Raw genomic sequence first — 20518 nt, forward strand, 5'->3', positions numbered from 1 at the left:
GTGCGCAAGTAGCGCGTGGGATGGGACAAGGAAGTCCAAGCGACCGGGATGACACAAGCGGTGAAGCGATGGGATAGGCTCTATAGCGCCGTAGAGCAAATGGATACGTTTGCTCTTAGTAATGATGAGCCTAGGTGGGAAGCTCTAGCTAGGCCTGAGCCTATGTCTTGACTCAAGTGTAAATCCTCTCTCCCTCTGATATATAAAGGGAGGAGTACCAGGCATGTAGGAGATAGAGAAAAAAGGAGAGGCCTAGAGGTTAAAGAGGCCGAGAAGAAGGTTAATCAAGAACATCATCTGTACCTCATTTAGACAACAAGAAGAAGAATACATAGGATGTAGGGCTATTACCCTGAGGGGGCCTGAATCTGGATAAACCCCGCTGTTCTTGAGTCACACACACACAGCCGGATCCAACATACGCATCTCGAGTGAAGATCACGCACCCATCGTCCGATACACCCCGAAATAATTGTCGGGGATTTACCCATGACAGATAAGCAAAACAAACACAGAGTAAGAAGTAAGCGTGCAACATTTAACATGAGATAATATGTTGTTCAAAGCGTACACAAATATATCAATGAATCACAACCTAACACGTTATAACCTAAAACATAGTGACAGTCATACTACTATAATAGTAAACTATAATGTTATGTACATGAATAACAAGCACAACACGAATTACAACATTAATCGAACTCAATGAGTCGACGAAGCCGACAATCAAAGAGCACGAAGACGTCTCCCATCTGCCGCTAAGCCAAAAAGACATGCTTCCATGTGGTGATATTTTGAACACCAACAATGCATTTCTTGTAAGTGTGCCCTATTCCGTTGCACTTGCTGCACCATTTCATGCAAAGGTTGGCTTCTGTTTTGTCCATATCATTACATAGCCTCGTAGTTATGTGCCGTCCCTTCTTCCGCTTCATCTTTTTAGGATCAGGGATGAACACACAATCGGACACAGGTTCCATCATGAAGGAACCATAAATCCCAAAACCATAGATCTCATGGTTCCAGGTGTTGAACAGAGCTACCTTCTTGAAGTAGTCGAAGATGTACCTCTGAGTCCTCATCCCCGTCACAGTAGACGTAGTAATCACATGTGAGCATGGCTTGTGCAGTAGCATCGGCTTGTAGCAGCTGTAAACGCACCTGTCATCTAAGAGGGTGCACTCTTGGATAATTCTCTCACGCTTGACTCCCTTTCTTTGCCCCTGCATAGAACTTTGTATATGTGCTGTGTAGTTCCCATGTCCTTCACCTGATGCACCTTTGCCTTATCCATCTTGTATTTCATATACTTAGTCATCTTCGTCCCATAAATCAGACGAACATGATTTAGCGCCGGGTGCGCTATTGCATAGCGCTCCTTGAAATATTTGCAGGCCCCCTGAAGTATGAACTCTACAATCCCAAACAACAGTAACCCCTTCACACCTTTCATCACCTAGTTGTAAACATCTGCTAAATTTATAGTCATAATATTGTACCTAGCCCCGTTTGTGTCATAGAGGAGAGCCTACTTCTCCTTCATCTCATTCTCAATCCACTCGGTAAATGACCCGGTAGATGATCCGACCCTTCGCATTATGTCAGGTTCGTTGTCTGTTAGTAGGGACTCAAGAGGTATTGGTTTGTCCTCTGGTCCCCTTATAGGTCTCCGTGCACGCTCCTGTGTTTGTTTGTTCGTCAGTCATCCAGTGTCTTCTAAAGAGCATCAAACATTCGCTACTGGTTCTGACCACATAACCTCTTGAACATGTTCATGAGGTTCTTGCTTTGAATTGGTGAAAGAAGTTTGCACCTAAATGTGTTATGCGCCACCTACTTTGCAGATGTCACACTCGGTTTTAACAGACAAAACCAGATATGACTTATGTGTGCCAAGGATGGTCAACACACATAAGGACGTCACAGGTGAAGTAACAAAAGTAATACTTTTATTAAATAAACGTTAAACTATTACAACAATTGACATATATTATCTACTATGAAGATATCTGCAGTGGAACAGAAGCACTGGTGCCCAACAACACCGCAGGCAACTGACTGGGAGACACGCGCCTAGAACGTCACAACCTCGTCTTGATAGTCTTCAACATCTTCACTCACTGAGCAGCAGCACACATGTAACATGGCATAGGGAAAATAGCAAGTGTGAGCACATGACGCGCTCAGCAAGTATGGGTAAGATAATGATATGCAGGCTTATATCAAGAATAAGCTAACACATGGTATATTTGCGTAAATGCGAGTAATAAGAACATATTTGGATTAAAAAATATTAAGCAGTTATTAAGTGAATGTAACCCATATAGTCCAACATCCAACATACAAGGCTCCCCACCTTGCATACCATAACCATCTAGTACTCCCTGTACTATAACCAAAACTACAACTAAATCCATAACCACAACCACTTAGTACTCCCTGTACTAGAACCATAACCACAACCAAAATCATTTCACCACCAACTAATCATGTGAGGATCCAAGTCTCCCATAATCGTGGGCACGGCTGTTATAACAGTTTTACACTTTGTAGAGGTTGTCCAACTTTTAGCCACGAGTTGTGATATCCTTTTTGCCGTGTTAGCTAGACACTTAACACACGCCAGTGGTGTGCCGTCAGGGGAATCACTACGAAGCATGGCCCATCAATTAGGTCCTGATACTCCAACCAATGCCAGCCAAGTGTCTAATCAATATGCTAAGCCTTACTCATATCGGCCTCGTGTTTGGTACGGTGCTTCTTGGGTTGTCGCTCCATGAACCGGTCCTTATATGTGACTCTTGGGCAAAGACTTTCCAACTACCCAACAGGGAAATAACCAACAAAACCTGACATCTCTGCTCGGAACGTATCCACAAGCCCATCACCATTATCAAACCAATAGGGAAAATAACCAACAAATTTCTTGGAACGTATCCACAATCCCACCACATAAACCACCATAATCAAACCAACTCTTTGCCCAAGTCTTAGGGTTCTATGTTGCTAAAGCAAGTTCATCATCACCATTGCATATGTCCACTAAACATGTATATGACACTTCTCAACATCCCAAAAGAATGGTTAAGCAATTCTACCCAAAAAACTCATATCAACTACCACTTGTGATTCAAGGAATGTAAAGGAATAACTAGGTAAACCCCAACATAGGTGACTACCTATCATATTAACAGACACTGCATGCAATTTTGTAAAACAAAACATTTAAAACATAGGTTCAAGATGATCAATGACACTTGCCTTTTACCCAATACTGCTCAGTGTTGTCGAAATCTTAATCTTGAAGTCCCTTGAACTGCTCCAGAATGTTATCGACTAATCGTGAGACCGACAAACAACATAAAACAAACACAAAGAACAACATACCAAATATCATTAAAACACTTTAAAAATACTATGGTTGGATAGGTAAGATTTTAGAAACATTTAGACGCAAGAATCGTCTAAATCGGAGTTAAGACGAAAAAAGAATAGCTTTCGAGAGATGGATTAGACTGAAAAGGAAATGCTGATTTTTCAGAACTATCTCCCTACGGGAAAGGTTTTATTGCACAATCACTGTGTCAGGCTTAATAATATTATTGCGCAAGATTCAAGAAGTGTAGGGTAGACCAGACTTCGCTGACTAGGCTAAGAAAAATGATGTGGCGCTGACTTGGCATGCTATGCAAGTACCATCTTGGATTAAAGAAGGGATATGCTGAGATCTAGTATCGATCACCTATGATGGATAAAAAAGGCTAAAGGTTGTGCTTCTAGGTTAAGGATACTACTGGTGACTCTATGTAGCGGTGGTGGTTCGGGTTTTATCGGAGATGGCGATCGGGCGCGTGGCCACAGACATCGATGTGAGGCTTCAGTGGTGTTTCAGTGAAACGAGGGAAGCATAGCATAGAACGCGGAAAGACTAACTCAATGATATGATTGGTTTTGGAAGGGGTCATCCGAAGTAGTGGCAAAATAGCAATGACTGCTGCTAGGTTTGGTGTTGACCGCGAACAGATGCAGGAACGAAGACGCTCGCGTTCCAGAAGATTGGCTATAAAATTTGAGAAACCGTTTGAATAGAGATGTTCATATATCTCGGGAACACAATGCTACAGCATAGTTTTGGGTAGATCATCCACTGAGATGAAGAACGATCAGCAGAGATGAGACGGGTGATGGCTGCAATGTGCTGTGGTTGGCAATGTCGTCCTGGTCGTGTCGCTGCACAAACGGGGATGGGCTCCTAGGGTCACCTAGAAGACTCCATGGGACACGCCGTGACACAGTTGGTGCATCCATACGACTTTCGGTTTGATGGGGAACGCGAATGCAAATCCGGTGCGCGCGTAAAACGCGTCCAGAAACTGGACATCGGGTATGTCGACCTTGATTACAGTGGTTTGGCTGCTCTACTGGCCGACCTGGTTGGTGAGGGCGTGGGGGACATCATGGGACATGTGGTGGTTAAAGGGCATGGAAAACGATGCACTAGTTGGCCGAAAACGTCGATGCCAATCGGCTACAACATGGCAGTCCGCGACGGCGACGACCGTGGAGGTGTAGATCGGGCTTTGGCCAGGGGTAGGGCTTGATTAGGGACTTAGTATGATTCTAAAATAGTAGTAAGGGAGGAGAAGAAGAGGTCCTCACCTTGCTTTGATGGTCGAGAAAGGAGGATTCGCGGAGAAGACGATGTAGCGCATCACGGGCGGCAGCGGCGGCGGCTCCGGCAAACGGCAGCGCTCCGGCGACGCACGGACAGGGTAGCAGCGACTTCTAGGGATTAGGGGAATGGAATAGGGGTATGAGAGGGTGTGCAACTCATATTTATAGGGCTAGGGGCGGCTGGTTGAGTTGGAGTCCAAACCGAATACAAATCGGATTCGAGTTCGAGTCGGTTACGGTTTCCTTTTTCGCAGCTCTCTATTCCGAGGATGATATCTCCATTGTCCGGACTCCAAATTGGACGTTTCTTGATTCTAAATTGTATTACTCGTAAAGATCTACAACTTTGGTATTCATTGGAACTTCTGAAAACGCCATCTTAATTTCCTAAAATGCACCACAAGATAAACTATTTGAACTCGGACTTATCTGCGCAGCACTGATTTCGGGGGCCATAACTCCTAGTTCTATTATCCAAAAGGTGACTTCCATAGTTTCAAATCAAAGCTATCGACGAGACCTACAACTTTGTTATTGTCAAGATTTGCATTTGAGGCCGTTTTGAACTCCGAAACTTCATGGAAAGATGAGGCTGTCCAGGACTCCGCAAAAATTTGCAGATTTCGTGGATCCTTTGTTGGTCCTTCTAGAAGACTTGGCTAAGGGTTTGGACTTGAGGAAGATTGAGCCCAAAGAAACTTTAGGTATATCTAGGGTTTAGAAAAGAAACTTTTGCAGAGAAATTTGGATAGGGTTTGAATTTGAATTGAGTTTGGAGTGAATTTATGAGAAACGAAACATGAGGTTGAACAAGAATAGGAGTAGATAAGGAATTTGAATTTGGATTTGAGTAGAATTTGAGAAAGATGAGAGATTGGCTTTAAACAATGATTTGGATAATATTTGAATTGAACTGGAGAAGGATCAGTTATGATCAAGGATTGAATAGATGATGAATTCAAAGACTTTGAATTCCAACCATTAAGATCCTTAACTAATTTACTACTGAGTTTTGTAAAAACATTTTCAAAATCTTTTTCACTCAAAACACCAAAGAGAAAGAAAAAGAAAAGGAACTCTAATGCATTTACCTAGCTCCTAACAAAACTCAGCATGCAATACACACAAAATAATAACCTATATTGATTGATTGATAAAGAAAATAGGTTTTAAACCTACACTACTGGTGAAGCTATTCAATAATCTTGTAAAATTTTAGAATTTTGAGAAATCTGAAAATCAAGGTGTTACAACAGATCTGGCCACACAAATCCCATCATCCCATCATCTGTTCCATTGTGCAGATCCTGAATAGCCATGAGAATCCCTGCATGCTGATCATATATAAGACACACGTTCGATCAACACCCATATCATCCTAACACGGTACATAAACTAATATCAATTGTTGGTGTTCTCACTCTCCACAAATGCAAAGGCCAACAGTCTCACTTATTATTTCACATAAACTCCAATAGCAGTCAAGGTCTGTCCCTTGTATATGCCGGTAAGAAAAGAGTCGTCGATGCAGAGGATAGGCTGACAATACTCGAAAGCTTTGATACATGGTCCTAATGCGAAGAAGTGTTGCTTGATGACATACTTATTAGATAAGGATAGAAATGGGTACTTATCAATGTCATAATATGTCTCTGGGTTCTTTCAAGCAATGGTCTACAGAAAGTGTGGAATATTATCATATGACACTTTGTAGGTCCTGAAACTAATCTCAATTTCCTTCCTCTTTACCCTCCATGCCTTGTTGTAGATGATAATATACTTGTACTGCTCCTCAATTTGCCTAATTATGGACCCTGGTTCATAGTTCATGTTGTTCACAATCTAGGCATACATCACATTTGCGACAAAGACTGATGTGGTGTTTCTGTGGCTGGACTCAAGCTCGTCCATCGTGCAATTATGGTCCACCACAATCGACACTTCCTAATACTCAACCCACTTCCCTTGAAGCCGTGCACCCATCACAGGCAACCCTTCTTTATGCACTTAATATCATATTCCTTTTTACTTGACTTGACAACATAAAACTGTCATCGAAGCAATATCGTCCATTGAGTCACAGCATCCTTCATAGCCTGACTGGTAGGATACCTAGTACCCTCGATCACCTCATTCTCTGTATACTCTCATGACACCTGATTCCCTTCATTCACCACAAGGTTGTTAAAGTTTGGATTGTTCCAGTCTGCAGGAACATAAGCGTCGTCCTCATCATTTGACATGTCATACTCAGGAGATTTATCAGCTTCAAGATCATCCTGCTCCATCTGTTAAATTAGAGAAGGGATTCGTTCCTACTCGTCTGCCTCACCGGTCGGTTCAGTCGGATAATTCGATGAATGTGCAGTATCCAGATCGACATCATCATTATCCTCATCACCCTCCTCCATGCGTACCCCTCACCATGCATCTCCCAAAATGTCTCCTTATTCTTCCATTTCACAAGCAACATAGGCGGCCAACCTTTTTGCATAACATCCTGCAGGTACATCCTCTAGACTTGATCTTCCTTGAGCGGGTACACCTCTCAGTATACACCATCTATCATACAGTTGTCCACGATGTTAATGGTCATCTCTTGAACCTCGGGGTCTATTTTGAAACCCCACATCAACTAGGCAATAAGTGTCCGACACTCTTCTGCATAGGTCTGAAGATATTGTTGTCCATTGACTCAAATACAAACAGTACTACCCCTTTCGAACCATATAATATTTCACTGTCTCCATAAAAAAACCTAAACTACCATTTATCCGACATACCTGCCAATCATCGCAAAAACACCCTAACATTATTGCGACAGAACATAAAAAAATTATGCGAAACTACATTTACAATAATGCAACATTCCTTAAAAATATGGCCCAACGGTTAATTTACATTTCAACAAAATATCCCCGGCTCGCTACATCAAACACCTCTAAATTTTACGTCTACTACCTCGATTATACTTACACTATGTTTAAATCCTACATCTAGTACCTAACATATGTCTAAATACTACATCTAATTACTAAAATATGCATACAAATATGATCTAGTTGCTAAACTATGTCTAACTCTAATTCTAAACCTAGATCTACATTCTAACCTACGTCTATTGGCTATCCTACTTGTTAGAAAATTAGCCATCAGCGGAAGCAATTGAGTGATGTACCAAGACAATGCACATGATCACAAATGACACCAGAGGTACAATATTTGTTAACTAGGTTAAGTCAAAGTCTACATACATCCACAGGGTATGACTATGAGTGCTCTCTCCATCTAGCAACACCAGCCGCTTTCTAAGGTCCTAGCAAAACACTTTCGACCCCTGCGAACCTGTCGTTATATCGTCATGGTTACAAACAATATCCCTCCTTTCATATTTATGAGGATGCCTGATTACACCATTCCTACTAGGATTTCACCTAGAGGCCTACTAGGATTCCACCATATCAGCCAATACAACTCAAAGTCCTATATGTACCTAACTTCGTATAATTTTTTGACACATATCCAATACTACCGGGTTGTAAAAGAATCCTAAATCTAATCTCTAACCTTTGTCAAAATCTATCACTAATGGCTATCCTACCGGGTTTGTAAAAAAAAACGATAAAAGAACATACATCCTTCCTCCAGCAAGACTTCCCCTCCAATTTCTCCTCTCTCCTCTCTCCTCTTCTCCTCTCTCTCAGTTAGGTTGGAATCAAATGAGGCCTGACATCAGCAGGGCTTATGTGGCCAATTTTTATACTCAAAAGATCTCACCCAAACTGTGAGTGACACTTTTGGGTAGGCCCTTCGGACGTCACGGCGAGAATGGTCTCGCCCGTTCATCGGGCGAGAGCCCACGTCATCACATTTTTAAATATCTAACTAGCTGGTTCACAAGGTATCATCTGTTTATAGGGCGAGATCTTGCTCTTGACCGATGAACATGTGATGATAATCTATTATTGTAATTTTTTGAAATGATTGTGTAATTTTGTAAATATTGAAATATATATAGAGAAATTCCATTCCAGACATGTCTAAGCCCAATAAAAGCAGCGCAATGTGGACTGTTTTCAGTGGGTCAGGAGATCGCAGTGAGAAATAATTGGAGGTTGGTCGCCGGCCCCAAGTAGTTTGAGGCCTGTGCTGAGCCAGGCCGCCGAGAGACACGAGCCGGCTATTCCAGATGGCCTGTATGGATTGAACAAGTTTTGCCGGGCTCGAACGGGGTCACGTATGAGACAGCCCGATTTCCTTTTCTTTGTTTTGTTTGGTTGGGTCCTTGCCTCCAAAGGCCCTCCGGTATAAAATATTTGAAGTGTTGAACTACTATTTTCTATTAAAATATATTTACGAAATATAATGAAATTGTGGTATTATGAAATTATATATTAAGACAAATATAATTTTACAATTTTCATATTTACAGTCTATATATTTTGAAAGATATTGATAGTCAAAGTTTCAAATATTTAACCGTAAATTTTTTCAAAATTTAATGTATTTATGTGTTTAGTGAGTACTAATTTGGTGTCGTTAGCTAGTTGCCGTGGACATGTCTCACTCTCTGTCGGCATCATGCTCTCTCTGTAATGCTCAGGGTCCAAATCGGCTCAGAGCTAACTCTGTACACAAAACACTTCACCAGTATAGGGTTAGGATTGAGTCGGTCTGTACCCTGAGGAGTTACAACCGACAAAACGAACACAATAGAGGTACTCGACATTGATTCGATTGCCTCCCTAATAGTAACTGATTTCATCAATAACGCCGCTTCATGTCGTCTCACCAGCTCCGCGCTACCGCCATCGTTGCTTACTTGCTTCTGGTTGAAAGCGTCCAATTTGGTCTGAAAGCTATGTGAAATTAATGGGATTTTTTCCCCAAAGTGAGATGTATCAAGATGTCTATTTTGAAAATGGTAAAGTATCTACCGAATTCTGAATGTTTCGGTACTCCGGTGGGGAATGTTCACACAGAAAGTTGTGGACAAGAGAAAAGAAAGGGAGGATACGGCCATACCGGACTATCCACTTACCAATCACTAGGACTAGGTTGGTCGATACTCTCCTGCAGGGCATTGGTAAGTTGTCTGAAAAGAAGGAAAAGGACAAAAGCTAAAAGGGGGTAAAAGGAAGAGTGTAGAGATCTGAGAGCACTTGCAAATCTTAGGTTGACAAAATTCTGGGTGCTAGTTCCTTTTTCCTTGTCTTTTACAGTATCTTCCGGCAACAGCAAAAGAGCCGCTTCTCTTGTCGTGCCAAAACAAGGGCCGCCGCAGTCCTGGATTTCTTGTGTTTTTTCCTCCCTAGATGCTAGTGCTGCCATCTAAAGAGCAGACGACCGAAGAGAAGTCCCCTTGGGAGTAACCGGCGGCGTATGAACAGCCCGTCCGCTGCCTCCAGCTTTTCTTTTCTTTTTTCGCCTAATAATAAGTGAAAGGAAAGCACCGCAAAAAGGGGCGCTTGCCTCGTTGGAACGATGATGACCCCCGCTCATTTGCTCCCCACCGGAGCAGCTAGCTAGCATCCGTCGACCGAAACACTTTGGTGGATGTGCCAGATAAGTATCCGGTCTCTGCCGTTCCACCTTCGATTTCAGCCAGTTGATCACATCCTCTACCTCGCAGCCGGCGACCGTTGGTTGCATTGCCTCTCGTTCATCCTGTAATATGGCCAAACATCCGTTCTAGGTGGAAACAATTTATTTGATGGCAGATTCGAATTAGAGAGTTGTCATTTCTATTTCAGGAGCTTTCTATACTAGTTTATTCTGATCCGATTAACCGAAATATTCTTACGAGATTCTGATCCATACCGTTTTTTTCTGATCCAACGGCTAATATGTGCAACTAAGAGAGAGAAAGAGGACACGTGATAAAAAAAAAGTTCTTTCCATAAAACCGAATCTTACAGAATTTCTTTCCAAAAGCCATGGCAGCGCTTGATTCAAATAGGGAGCTTTGGGCCTCGTGTTGGCGCGCGGCTGAGTCACAGTACGACCTACGTGCTGCCAACGGAGCAGACGATCCTACAAATCTACATGCGTTTCTGATCGATCCAAACAAACATGGATAAGGAAAGATCTCAAGGAAATCTACATTGCCAAAGGCAAAGAGAGCCCCAAGTTGAAGGTGTCCAGTTCCGGAGAACCTGACCAAGATGGTCCGCTCCACTCCATCCATCCCCCTTCTCACTGACATGTCATCCTCAACTCAGCATCGTTGATTTGTCAAACAGTCTCATCTGCACCCTCGGTTCTCCTCCCTTGCCTCACCTGTACACGAGCCGCCGCTAGTCGTCCAGTGTCACTTTGCTCTTGCTCACTTTCCCTTCCAAAGCCCAAACCCACCTGCAGATTACCAGCTCACACGCGCTCCTCTTTGATTCGTATATATACAAGAGAAACCCCTCCAATTCGATTCAATTCCACACTAGCTAGTTTCAAGAACTGCTCAAAATCCCACAAAGCTGCGCTTCACGGCAGCCAAGAGCACTGGGGAAGAGCCTTCTTCTTGCGAGGAGAAGGAGGATAGACAAGGATCTGGAGGCGACGGGCCGATGGCGGTGACTGGGGCCTCGGTGGCCGCGGCGGCCACGATGCTGGCGGCGGTGGCCGCCATCTTCATCACATTCGTGCTCTGCTTCTACCTCTTCCTCTGCGCCAAGCGCTACCGCGGCGCCGCCCCCACCATCGGCGGCGGCGGCAGCGGCAGCGGCCGCGCGCGGTTCGTCTTCGCGGGGCCCGGCGGCTGCCGCGGCGGGGGCGGGGGCATGAACGAGACGGCCATCGCAGCGCTGCCAAGGAAGGTGGTGGCGGCGGCGGAGGGGGAAGGGAGCCCCGCGGCGGAAGGGGACTGCGCCGTCTGCATCACAGAGCTCGCTGCTGGGGAGGCCGCGCGCGTGCTGCCACGGTGCGGCCACGCTTTCCACGTCGAGTGCGTCGACATGTGGCTGCGCTCGCACTCCACCTGCCCGCTCTGCCGGTGCGCGGTGGTCGACGAGGAGGTGTCAGCAGTGCAACCCCCGGAGGCCGACCTGGAGTCCCCCAACTTCCCCACCAACGTGCTCTTCGTTGGCTCCCAGGACGCCGTCAGAACCCGCGGCGCCGCTGCGCCGACACTACCACAGCAGCCGGCACCAGTGCCGCCGCAGGCGCCGGGACCCATCGCCGGAGTCGCGGCCGTCGTGGAGGCAGCTAGAGTAGCCGCCCTGCGACGGCTGCTGGGCTGCGGCGGCGCGACGCCCCCGGCTCCGCCGCAGCAGCAGGAAGACCGCGACTTGGAGGCTGGCGAGAGCAGCGGGTCGCCGCCGGCGAAGCCGCGGTCAGGATCTTGATGCTGGTACCAAGGTTAACATTCTCGGTAAAACAAAATTTACCGTAGGTCAGCCTGGTACTCGCACCACTCGCTCTCCTTCTGTCCTTCACCCCTCCCTCCTCTCCTTCTTGAGCCATTTCAGGCATCAGAGGGAAGCAAGTGTACAGATAATCTGTTAATCTATAATCAACTGGAGTACTGCATAGTAATTTATAAACAAGATTTCTGGGTGCTGTACATTTTACCAACTTGTCGTTTCGTCATGAAACGTACGAACCACAATTACTTCTGCCGACCTTTCCTTTTTACCATGCTCTGAGAGACCGAGGTCATGAAACAAACCGGATTTGGGAGGATTTAAAAATATATTTCTAAAATTAATTTTTCAGATAATTTAAAAATATATTTTTTTTAGAAAAACCTAAAAATAGAAACCCAAACAAACAGCCTTTGAAAGCAATGCGATGCTAGATTCGAGCAATGGTTGTCAAACGTGTTAACTGCTTTAGGGCATCTTTAATGATTAGATGGCTACTATTTCTTACTTAAGAGAGTATAATTTTTAATATTATGATTAGCATGTTTTTTTATACTCATAGAGGAGAGAGTAAAGTAAATACTAGTTTTTAAAAATGAGAGATAAAGAGTTAATACTTATAAATCATCTTAGCACACCTCTTTTCTTTGACAACTCCTGAACATATATAAATTTTTAAAAAATATGTTGTCTCAGCTATACGATATGGTTTTAGTCCTGCCTTCCGCTGTCGACTGCAGCGTTTTGTGCGCTGTGCTGCCACATTGGCTTTGACACGGAAGCAAGCAGATTTGACGAAAGCAGCTGCTGTTAATCACGAGACAACTACTCCATCTGACTCTACTCTGTTCTCCAGTTACTATTCCTGGGGATTATTTCGTAAAGATACAAAGTGACCTACACTCACATGCGTATTCATACATACGTTATAAAATAGATTGAGAGACACGAGATATTTAATGTGCAGAAACGTGTAATACCACCGCCGATAACAACACCTGAGGTTCCATCCTTACACTTGAGTACTCCGCTACCACGGAGCCATCGGCTCGTTCGCATTCCGGGGGGATTCGCTATCCAGCCTATTGCACTACTGACCCTGCATGTTTTGTTCTGTTCGTCCCTATCAAAAGAGGCAAATCAGTTTCAGCAGCTAGCCAGATCACGTGGTAGACTAGCAGTAGTGGCCAATTTGCTCAAGATTTCCGCGACGTTTTTGTATTGATTCGTAGCCGTAACGAGCTAAAGAAACCACCAGTCTTGCTACAATACTAGATTGGACCAAGGCAAATTAGGCGATTTTTTCCTTTTCCTTTTGCCTGGAGTTTGGTGATTTTTGCAGTAATTTAACGTAAAGCAGTCCAACACCTGTATGAATTTAGCAAAAAATTCGTGTTCTGAATGGAGTCTCAAAGCTGAGTGCTTTGGTCAACAACTCTTAACGAAGGACTAACTGAAGACGGTTTAGTAACTGAACTGAAGCCATATTGCATTGGTATATTTTCTCCGTTCAGAAATATTAAACCTATTTTCTTTAGAAAAATTAAATTTTGTATACTTTAACTAATATTTAATCAAATAATAAAAATATCTAGTATATAAAACTTATACAACTAGATTCACAATTCAAAATGATTCCACATTATATAGGTTTTCTAGCTATAAATGATATATTTGTAAGAAAATCTTAATGAAAATTTAACTTTGAAGATCGAGAAAAAAATATGTCTACTATCTATAACCGAATGAAGTATTATTTATGTAGTATATACTTCCTTCACATGCTAACTGGAATAGCTGCAACTTTGAACAAGCACTTGGTTGGTTCACTGGAGATGTGGTAGTTGGCCCAACGGCAGGCGAGCGCCGTGCTGATGATGCATTATGGATAGGCATTCCATTCTTCCGGCCGTGGCATCGTCCCCATCGCCATGATCGCAAGGCTACAAGCACGTCGGCGTCGCCCAATAATAGTCGCCGGCAACTTGCTCCGTCACCTCGCCATCGCCGAACAGTTCCCCAGCCTCCCATGCTCATGTTCTTTCATTCCAGGCATGCATGTCCGTGAATCCCCTATGATTTTTTCTTGCAAATGGTACTTACCGCTCACTTCGGATCTAGGTCTCGTTTGGATTGAAGCCCGGAGCTGCCTTGTCAAAAAATTAGCGTTGATTGAGTATATGGTACTCCTTCGAATGGACGCTAATTATTGGCTCACCCAGGTTGTGTTGGCTCTTCCAATAATTCATTGCTACACCAACGTGCGGAAGAAACGCTAGTGATCAAATGGTCTGCAAACTTTTTTGCGTGCGGATGATTTAGTAGCTAGGGCTAGCATGGGCGCTATCCAAACACGCCCCTAGCCTTTAATCCTTCTCATCTTCCGTTGCAGGATCATTGGACTGTCTTTAAACCCTAGGTTTCGCGGTGATGGTTAGATGAACCTAGATCTTTCTTTTCCTAGTGACAGTTAAATACAGGGTTTAATGGCCATAATAAGTCCAAATTTGTTTTTGCAGTCTGGGTTCCTTTCTTATCCTATTACGTAGTATTTTGATTCCTTGATTGGTCAGTCAAGTTTCTTTTGAAGATAATCGAGTGTAGTGTTTCGAGAGAGGAATTATCCGCATTGTCGCTTTCTTCAGCAAATGCTTTTTTGGTGGATCCATTAAGATAGGTGCGTAGCGTTTTGTAGTTTGAATTTTGAACTCCCTAATGTGCTTATTGGAGATGGGGATAGCTTCAACTTATTTGGGAGGCTTAACTTGTCTCGACACGGCTTGGAATTTTTGTACCCGAGAATCACATCATGACGAAAGAATAATAGGGCTCTTTTTAGGTGAAGATAGAGAAATGCCATTGACTCTTTGCACAAGATATAATCTTCTATGATGATCTTCTTCTTTCTTGGCTTTCAAGCGAGCGAGATCGTCGACATGACTATGCTGACGACCCGAGGAGAAGAGGTGTTTCCACGCCCTCCGTGAAGATCCTAACGCGATAGGAGTAGAACATAATTTGCACCATGGGCCAGAGGATAGCTGATATGTGGCCTGCTTCCATAAAAAGCGGAACTATATAACATATTCAACCGTCTTATCCTAGGGATTTCGCTGTTGAGTCAGCAAAATCCAAGTTGCGTTTCTACATCACCGAAATTGGTGTTCCGCGGTTGCACACGAGCAGAGCAAGTCGGCCCACGCGAGTTGGGCTGCTCGCGTGTAACCACACAATAGGAATTTCGCTAATGGTCTGATACAAATTTTTTTGTTAATTCCTTTTTGAAAATCTTTCTCGTATTTTTTTTCTTAAAAGTTTTGAGCTAAATTTTTTCTCAAAAGTTTGAACTAAAAAGTTTTAACAAAAAAGTTTTCTAGAAAACTTTCTAAAAAAGAAAGATAGGGAGGGAAAAAGTTTCTGAAAAATAAAAAGTGGGGGCCGTCAGGGTGGTTCATGCATATGGCTGCTTGTGCGCGCTGATTAGCAGTGCCTTAAAATGACGGCTTCAAACAAAAATACAAATATTGAGAATTACGTTATAGAATCTCTACCCAGCACATATCCGACGACCCTGCTCCGGAAAACAAGGACGAACCACAACTCTATACCAACCACATCAGCCAAGCTATTACAAACTTCCTCACAGTTCTTCCTAATCATAGGTACCTGATCGTTTCGCCTCGCTCTTCCCATGCATATATCAAACTGATGCGTCGCGTCGCGTTCCACGTCGTGCCCACCGTTCAGGATTTGTCTCGCGCGGCGTCGACGACCTCCGGTTGCGCGCGCCAATGACGTCGTCCGGCAGCGCGCCCGCGGGGTCCGATGGCGGCCAATCGCGCAGGAATCTCATCATCGGCGTCCTGTCCGTGTTCCTGCTCGTTGCCATGGTCGTCGGCACGGTCGCGTTCTTCCTGACGGAGAAGGTCGAGGAGGACATGGATCTCAACATGCGCACCATGAGCACGACGACGCGCACCGTTGATCTCTTCTGCGCGCCCACGGACTACCACGGCACGTGCCAGGAGACGCTGGACCGCGCGCTGTCGCGGTCGTCGGACCCGGCCGACCACCCGCACGCCGCCGCGGCCGCCGCGATCACCGCCGTCGAGCGAGCGCTGGCACAAGGATTCAACCGCTCGTCGCTGCTGGACGCCGTGCGGCAGAGCAACGACACTCGGGTGCAGGAGGCCGTGCACGACTGCCGGATGCTCCTGGACGACTGCCGCAGCAACGTCGAGCGCGCTCTCTCCAGCATCGCGTGGCGCGGCGTCGACGGGCCGGCTCAGGATCTCCAGGCCTGGCTCAGCGCGGTGATCACGTTCCAGGGCTCCTGCGTCGACATGTTCCCCAAGGGGGACATCCGCGACCAGGTGAAGAACACCATGCATAAGGCGCGAGAGATATCGAGCAACGCCATCGCTATCATCCAGCAAGGCGCGGCCCTCGCCGCCATGCTCGACCTCCACACCGACGAGGTCGACGGCGACAAGGGCAAGGGTAATGACACCAACCGTCGTCTCGAGGAGTCCGTGTCCGTCCCCACGTGGGTGCCCAAGGAAGAACGGAAGCTGCTGGCCGGCAAGGGTGGAAAGAGCAAGGTCCGGCTCACGCCCAACGTGACGGTGGCCAAGGACGGCAGCGGCGACTTCACCAACATCTCGGCAGCGCTGGCCTCCATGCCGCAGACGTACGAGGGTAGGTACATTATCTACGTCAAGGAAGGCGTCTACGACGAGACGGTGAACATCACCAACAGGATGGCCAACGTGACCATGTACGGCGACGGCTCCAGGAAGTCCATCGTGACGGGCAGCAAGAACGTCCTCGACGGCATAAGGATGTGGAGAACCGCCACTTTTGGTAAATATACAGTCGTGTACACACATTGATCGATCCGTGCATGCATGCACGAACAAACGTGACGATGTCGTGCTGCATGCAGCGGTGGACGGCGACAAGTTCACGGCGATGAGGCTGGGCATCCGGAACACGGCGGGAGCGGAGAAGCAGCAGGCAGTGGCGTTGCGCGTGAAGGCTGACAAGGCCGTCTTCTTCAACTGCCGGATCGAGGGCCACCAGGACACGCTCTTCGCTCAGGCCTACCGCCAGTTCTACCGGAGCTGCGTCATCTCCGGCACCGTCGACTTCATCTTTGGTGACGCCGCGGCCGTCTTCCAGCGGTGCGTGGTGCTCGTGCGGCCGCCACTGCCAGGGCAGCCCGCCGTGGTCACCGCGCACGGCCGCCGCGACCACCAGCAGACCACCGGCTTCGTCGTGCACAAGAGCAGCATCGTCGCCGACGAGCGCCTCTCCAGCAACAAGTCTGCGTCGGCGGCGACCAAGACGTACCTTGGCCGGCCGTGGAAGGAGTTCGCGAGGACGGTGGTGATGGAGTCCGTCATTGAGGGCTTCGTGCACGGGCAGGGGTACATGCCGTGGGAGGGCCAGGACAGCCTCGGCACGGCCTTCTTCGGCGAGTTCGGCAACGCCGGCAACGGCGCCAACGTCACCGGGCGGACCGAGATGAAGGGGTTCCACGTGATGGGCAAGGACAAGGCGACGCAGTTCTCGGTGGGGCATTTCTTGCACGGCGCGGAGTGGATACCGGAGACCGGCACGCCGGTGAGTCTAGGGCTGTCAGGCTGATACGGGTGTGTGCACTGCGTGCGTACACGGTGTGTCTCTGCAAGTGTACGTGATCAGTATGTACGAGCCTTCGTGGACGTACGTGTATATGCATGCTTGGTCGGGTTGATCTCTGATGTATGTAGAAATGATAGTGTGTGTCACTACCCCACGACATTATATTAGTGACAGGTGATAACCATCAGTAGTGAGTTTTCTACCCTACTATCATTTTTATCGTGGCACTAATGATGAAACATTTATGATAGGTTCATACTTGTTACTAATAACTGTCATCAGTGACTGGTCACAGTTGAGATCCGTCACTAAAGTGCGTCTCTTATAGCCTAAGCAGGCCTGCTGCCCATCACTAATGATAGTCATTAGTGACAGATAGATTTTCAACCCATCAGTGGGACTCGGTCATTAGTGACGGGTAGATTTTCAACTCGTCATTGAGACTCAGTTATTAGTGAAGGGTGGTAACAACACCCGTCACTAGGACTCGGTCTTTAGTGACGAGTTATAAGGACACCTGTCATTAATAACTCAGTCATTACTGATGGATGGTAAATGCACTTGTCATTGATGATTGGATCATCAGTGACTGGTTGTAACAGAACATGTCACTAATAGCGAGTCATCAGTGACGTATCAAGCTTTCACCTGTCACTAATGTTCTCGTCTCTCGAAGGGATTTACCTTTGTCATGGCTATATACTTAAGCAATGTCAGGATTTGACAGTCGTCTTCTCCTGCAAATAAGACACATCCAGATACCCATATCGAGATGACTCAAAACATTCATACCATAATCACCATGCATTTTCACCATGTATTTCAAGATACCCATATTGTAGGGACAAAAACATGAGATATCCACATATACATAATCAAAACGTATAATGATGCAAGTTCACATCAAGATAACTACAAATTACATAAATAAAAAATAAAACCACAAATTACATAAGTCAATACGATGTATCCCTCAAATGGATCTCGCCTTTCGAAGATACGACTTCGGTCATTATGAACAAGGCGATCCATCCTCGAATGTGCAAAAGTGCAGACTCCTCGATGTTACCGTCCAGTATGCTGAGTTCCTGTTGAATGAAAGTAGTTATGGAAAAAGTATGCAATTAGCGTGAGCAAAATTATTTTATCATCGAATATTAGTATTGATTGAAAGCAGTTATAAAAAGACTATGAAATTATCTTACATATGGGGATTTTATATTCTTTGCTGCCATGATTAGCAACATGTGACGTGCAGCGTAGAAGCTGCAGGTGTTGCCCGATGGTTGTTGGTGGCACTGGAGAGGGAAAACCGTCAGTTTGAAAGAAAAAACAGTAGTAGTAGAGTATTTGCAAATATGTCTATTGACACTTACCATGAAGACAGTCTTATATGTTAGTGTGTGGGGCTCCTTCAAATTGTACTTTGGATCACAACGCATGTACATGTCAAAAACTCTACATACGAAGAGGGATCCAATAGTCAACATTTAGTGTAAGTTTAAAAAGTTCAATATGTAACCTAAGCCGTGAAGAACTGACTCATCGAAGATTTGTTTGACAAAAGTATAGTCATGTTCTTTCCATTCGCTGTTACATCCTACTATTGATCTTGATGAATCAAGGTACCAGACCAAGTTTTACTTGAGGGCAATGACCAATAAAATCCAATGGCCACCCATGTTGTAGGCGGCCAACAGGTAGTCCTTCTTCAAAAAGTGGCTCATTGCCGTAGCCACATATCCTATAATGAATTCTCTTTCTTGTTCCATCACAGAAATCACCAAAATTTGGGGGTTGAGGAATCCGAATGGCTCATTCTTCCTCATTTCTTGTACCAAGTGTCTACATATAAGAAATTAGTTAGATTGGAGAATTAATGGTAATAATTAATGTACATCTAGTTTGAAAGGGTTTACAATGTAAAGCATCACAATAACTCCACGTCCAGGCCATCGAGGTTGAAGATGTCGTATCAGTCGTTGAATCCCACAAGGAAATAGCCGTCCCTATTCAAGAAGTGACGATTTTGGTACTGGACGATAATGAAAATCTTCTTCTCTCTACAACATTGCAAGTTGTAATTATGCAACTCGACATAAGATTGTTCCACCCTCCGAAGTGGATCTGCCGGCTGCAAGGGCTTACCAAACTATAATTTTGGGTTTGCCTTAGTCCAAGTTGCCCCTATCTCATGCTTCTCGGCGATTGAGTCCTTACCAAAGGACTTGGATTTCTTCGACTGCTACTTCTTGGACTCTGCCTTGGACTTCTTCTTTTTCTCTGGGCTACCCTCAGGTTGCCTAACTGAAGATGGCGGGGTGGGCAAATGCGACATATCTAGCTTATCTAGAGGATGAGGTTGGGGGTAGGGAACTCAATGCAATTAAACGTCCAGGTGGATTGCTCCTAGATAGTTTCGTGTGCACCACGATGTCTCCCCTCTTTCATTGGATCCTTTTAAGATGAGCTTTATCCAATTTTTGGATCTCATCATTGAGGGGGGGGGGGGGTCAAATCTGTCTCCACGACACTAGCATGTATAAAATCCACGAAGACCATGGCATAGCCAAGATGTATCATGACTATATATAACACCTGAACCTCTAAATGTATATGGCCCATTGCAACCTCAATTTGGAATCTAACAGGTCTTATGACCAGCGAGTATGGCGTGGGCCCATTGAGAAGGTCTATAACATCTGGCTCTATGGATGGAGAGAAAATTGGTTGTTCAACCTCTCTAGAGGCTTGACTATTGTTGTGTCAAGCAATGGGGCTATCACCTACTGATGCACTATGAATTATGACTCCTTGTGCAACAAACATTTGCATGA

At 45.3% G+C, this 20518-nt stretch overlaps 2 protein-coding genes across 2 annotated transcripts; both read left to right on the forward strand.

Moving 5' to 3' along the window:
* The first annotated feature begins 10808 nt into the window (after positions 1-10808).
* LOC133912650 (E3 ubiquitin-protein ligase EL5-like) lies at positions 10809-12246 on the forward strand. Its single transcript, XM_062355500.1, has one exon. It carries the CDS (start codon positions 11241-11243, stop codon positions 12015-12017), a length of 777 nt encoding a protein of 258 aa, XP_062211484.1. The 5' UTR covers positions 10809-11240; the 3' UTR covers positions 12018-12246.
* Positions 12247-15577: 3331 nt separating this feature from the next.
* LOC133911092 (pectinesterase-like) lies at positions 15578-17782 on the forward strand. Its single transcript, XM_062353307.1, has 2 exons — positions 15578-16898; positions 16981-17782. Exons 1-2 carry the CDS (start codon positions 15827-15829, stop codon positions 17682-17684), a joined length of 1776 nt encoding a protein of 591 aa, XP_062209291.1. The 5' UTR covers positions 15578-15826; the 3' UTR covers positions 17685-17782.
* The last annotated feature ends 2736 nt before the right edge of the window (positions 17783-20518 follow it).

The sequence above is a fragment of the Phragmites australis genome, chromosome 3 (genome assembly GCF_958298935.1).
Source record: "Phragmites australis chromosome 3, lpPhrAust1.1, whole genome shotgun sequence".
NCBI lineage: Eukaryota > Viridiplantae > Streptophyta > Magnoliopsida > Poales > Poaceae > Phragmites > Phragmites australis.

What these genes read in the sequence shown, in the direction of transcription:
- LOC133912650 (XM_062355500.1), top strand. Translation starts at nt 11,241, where the DNA reads ATGGCGGTGACTGGGGCCTCGGTGGCCGCGGCGGCCACGATGCTGGCG.
- LOC133911092 (XM_062353307.1), top strand. Translation starts at nt 15,827, where the DNA reads ATGACGTCGTCCGGCAGCGCGCCCGCGGGGTCCGATGGCGGCCAATCG. An exon ending in GTGGAGAACCGCCACTTTTG is followed by an intron (nt 16,899 to 16,980) that starts GTAAATATACAG and finishes TGCTGCATGCAG; the next exon opens with CGGTGGACGGCGACAAGTTC.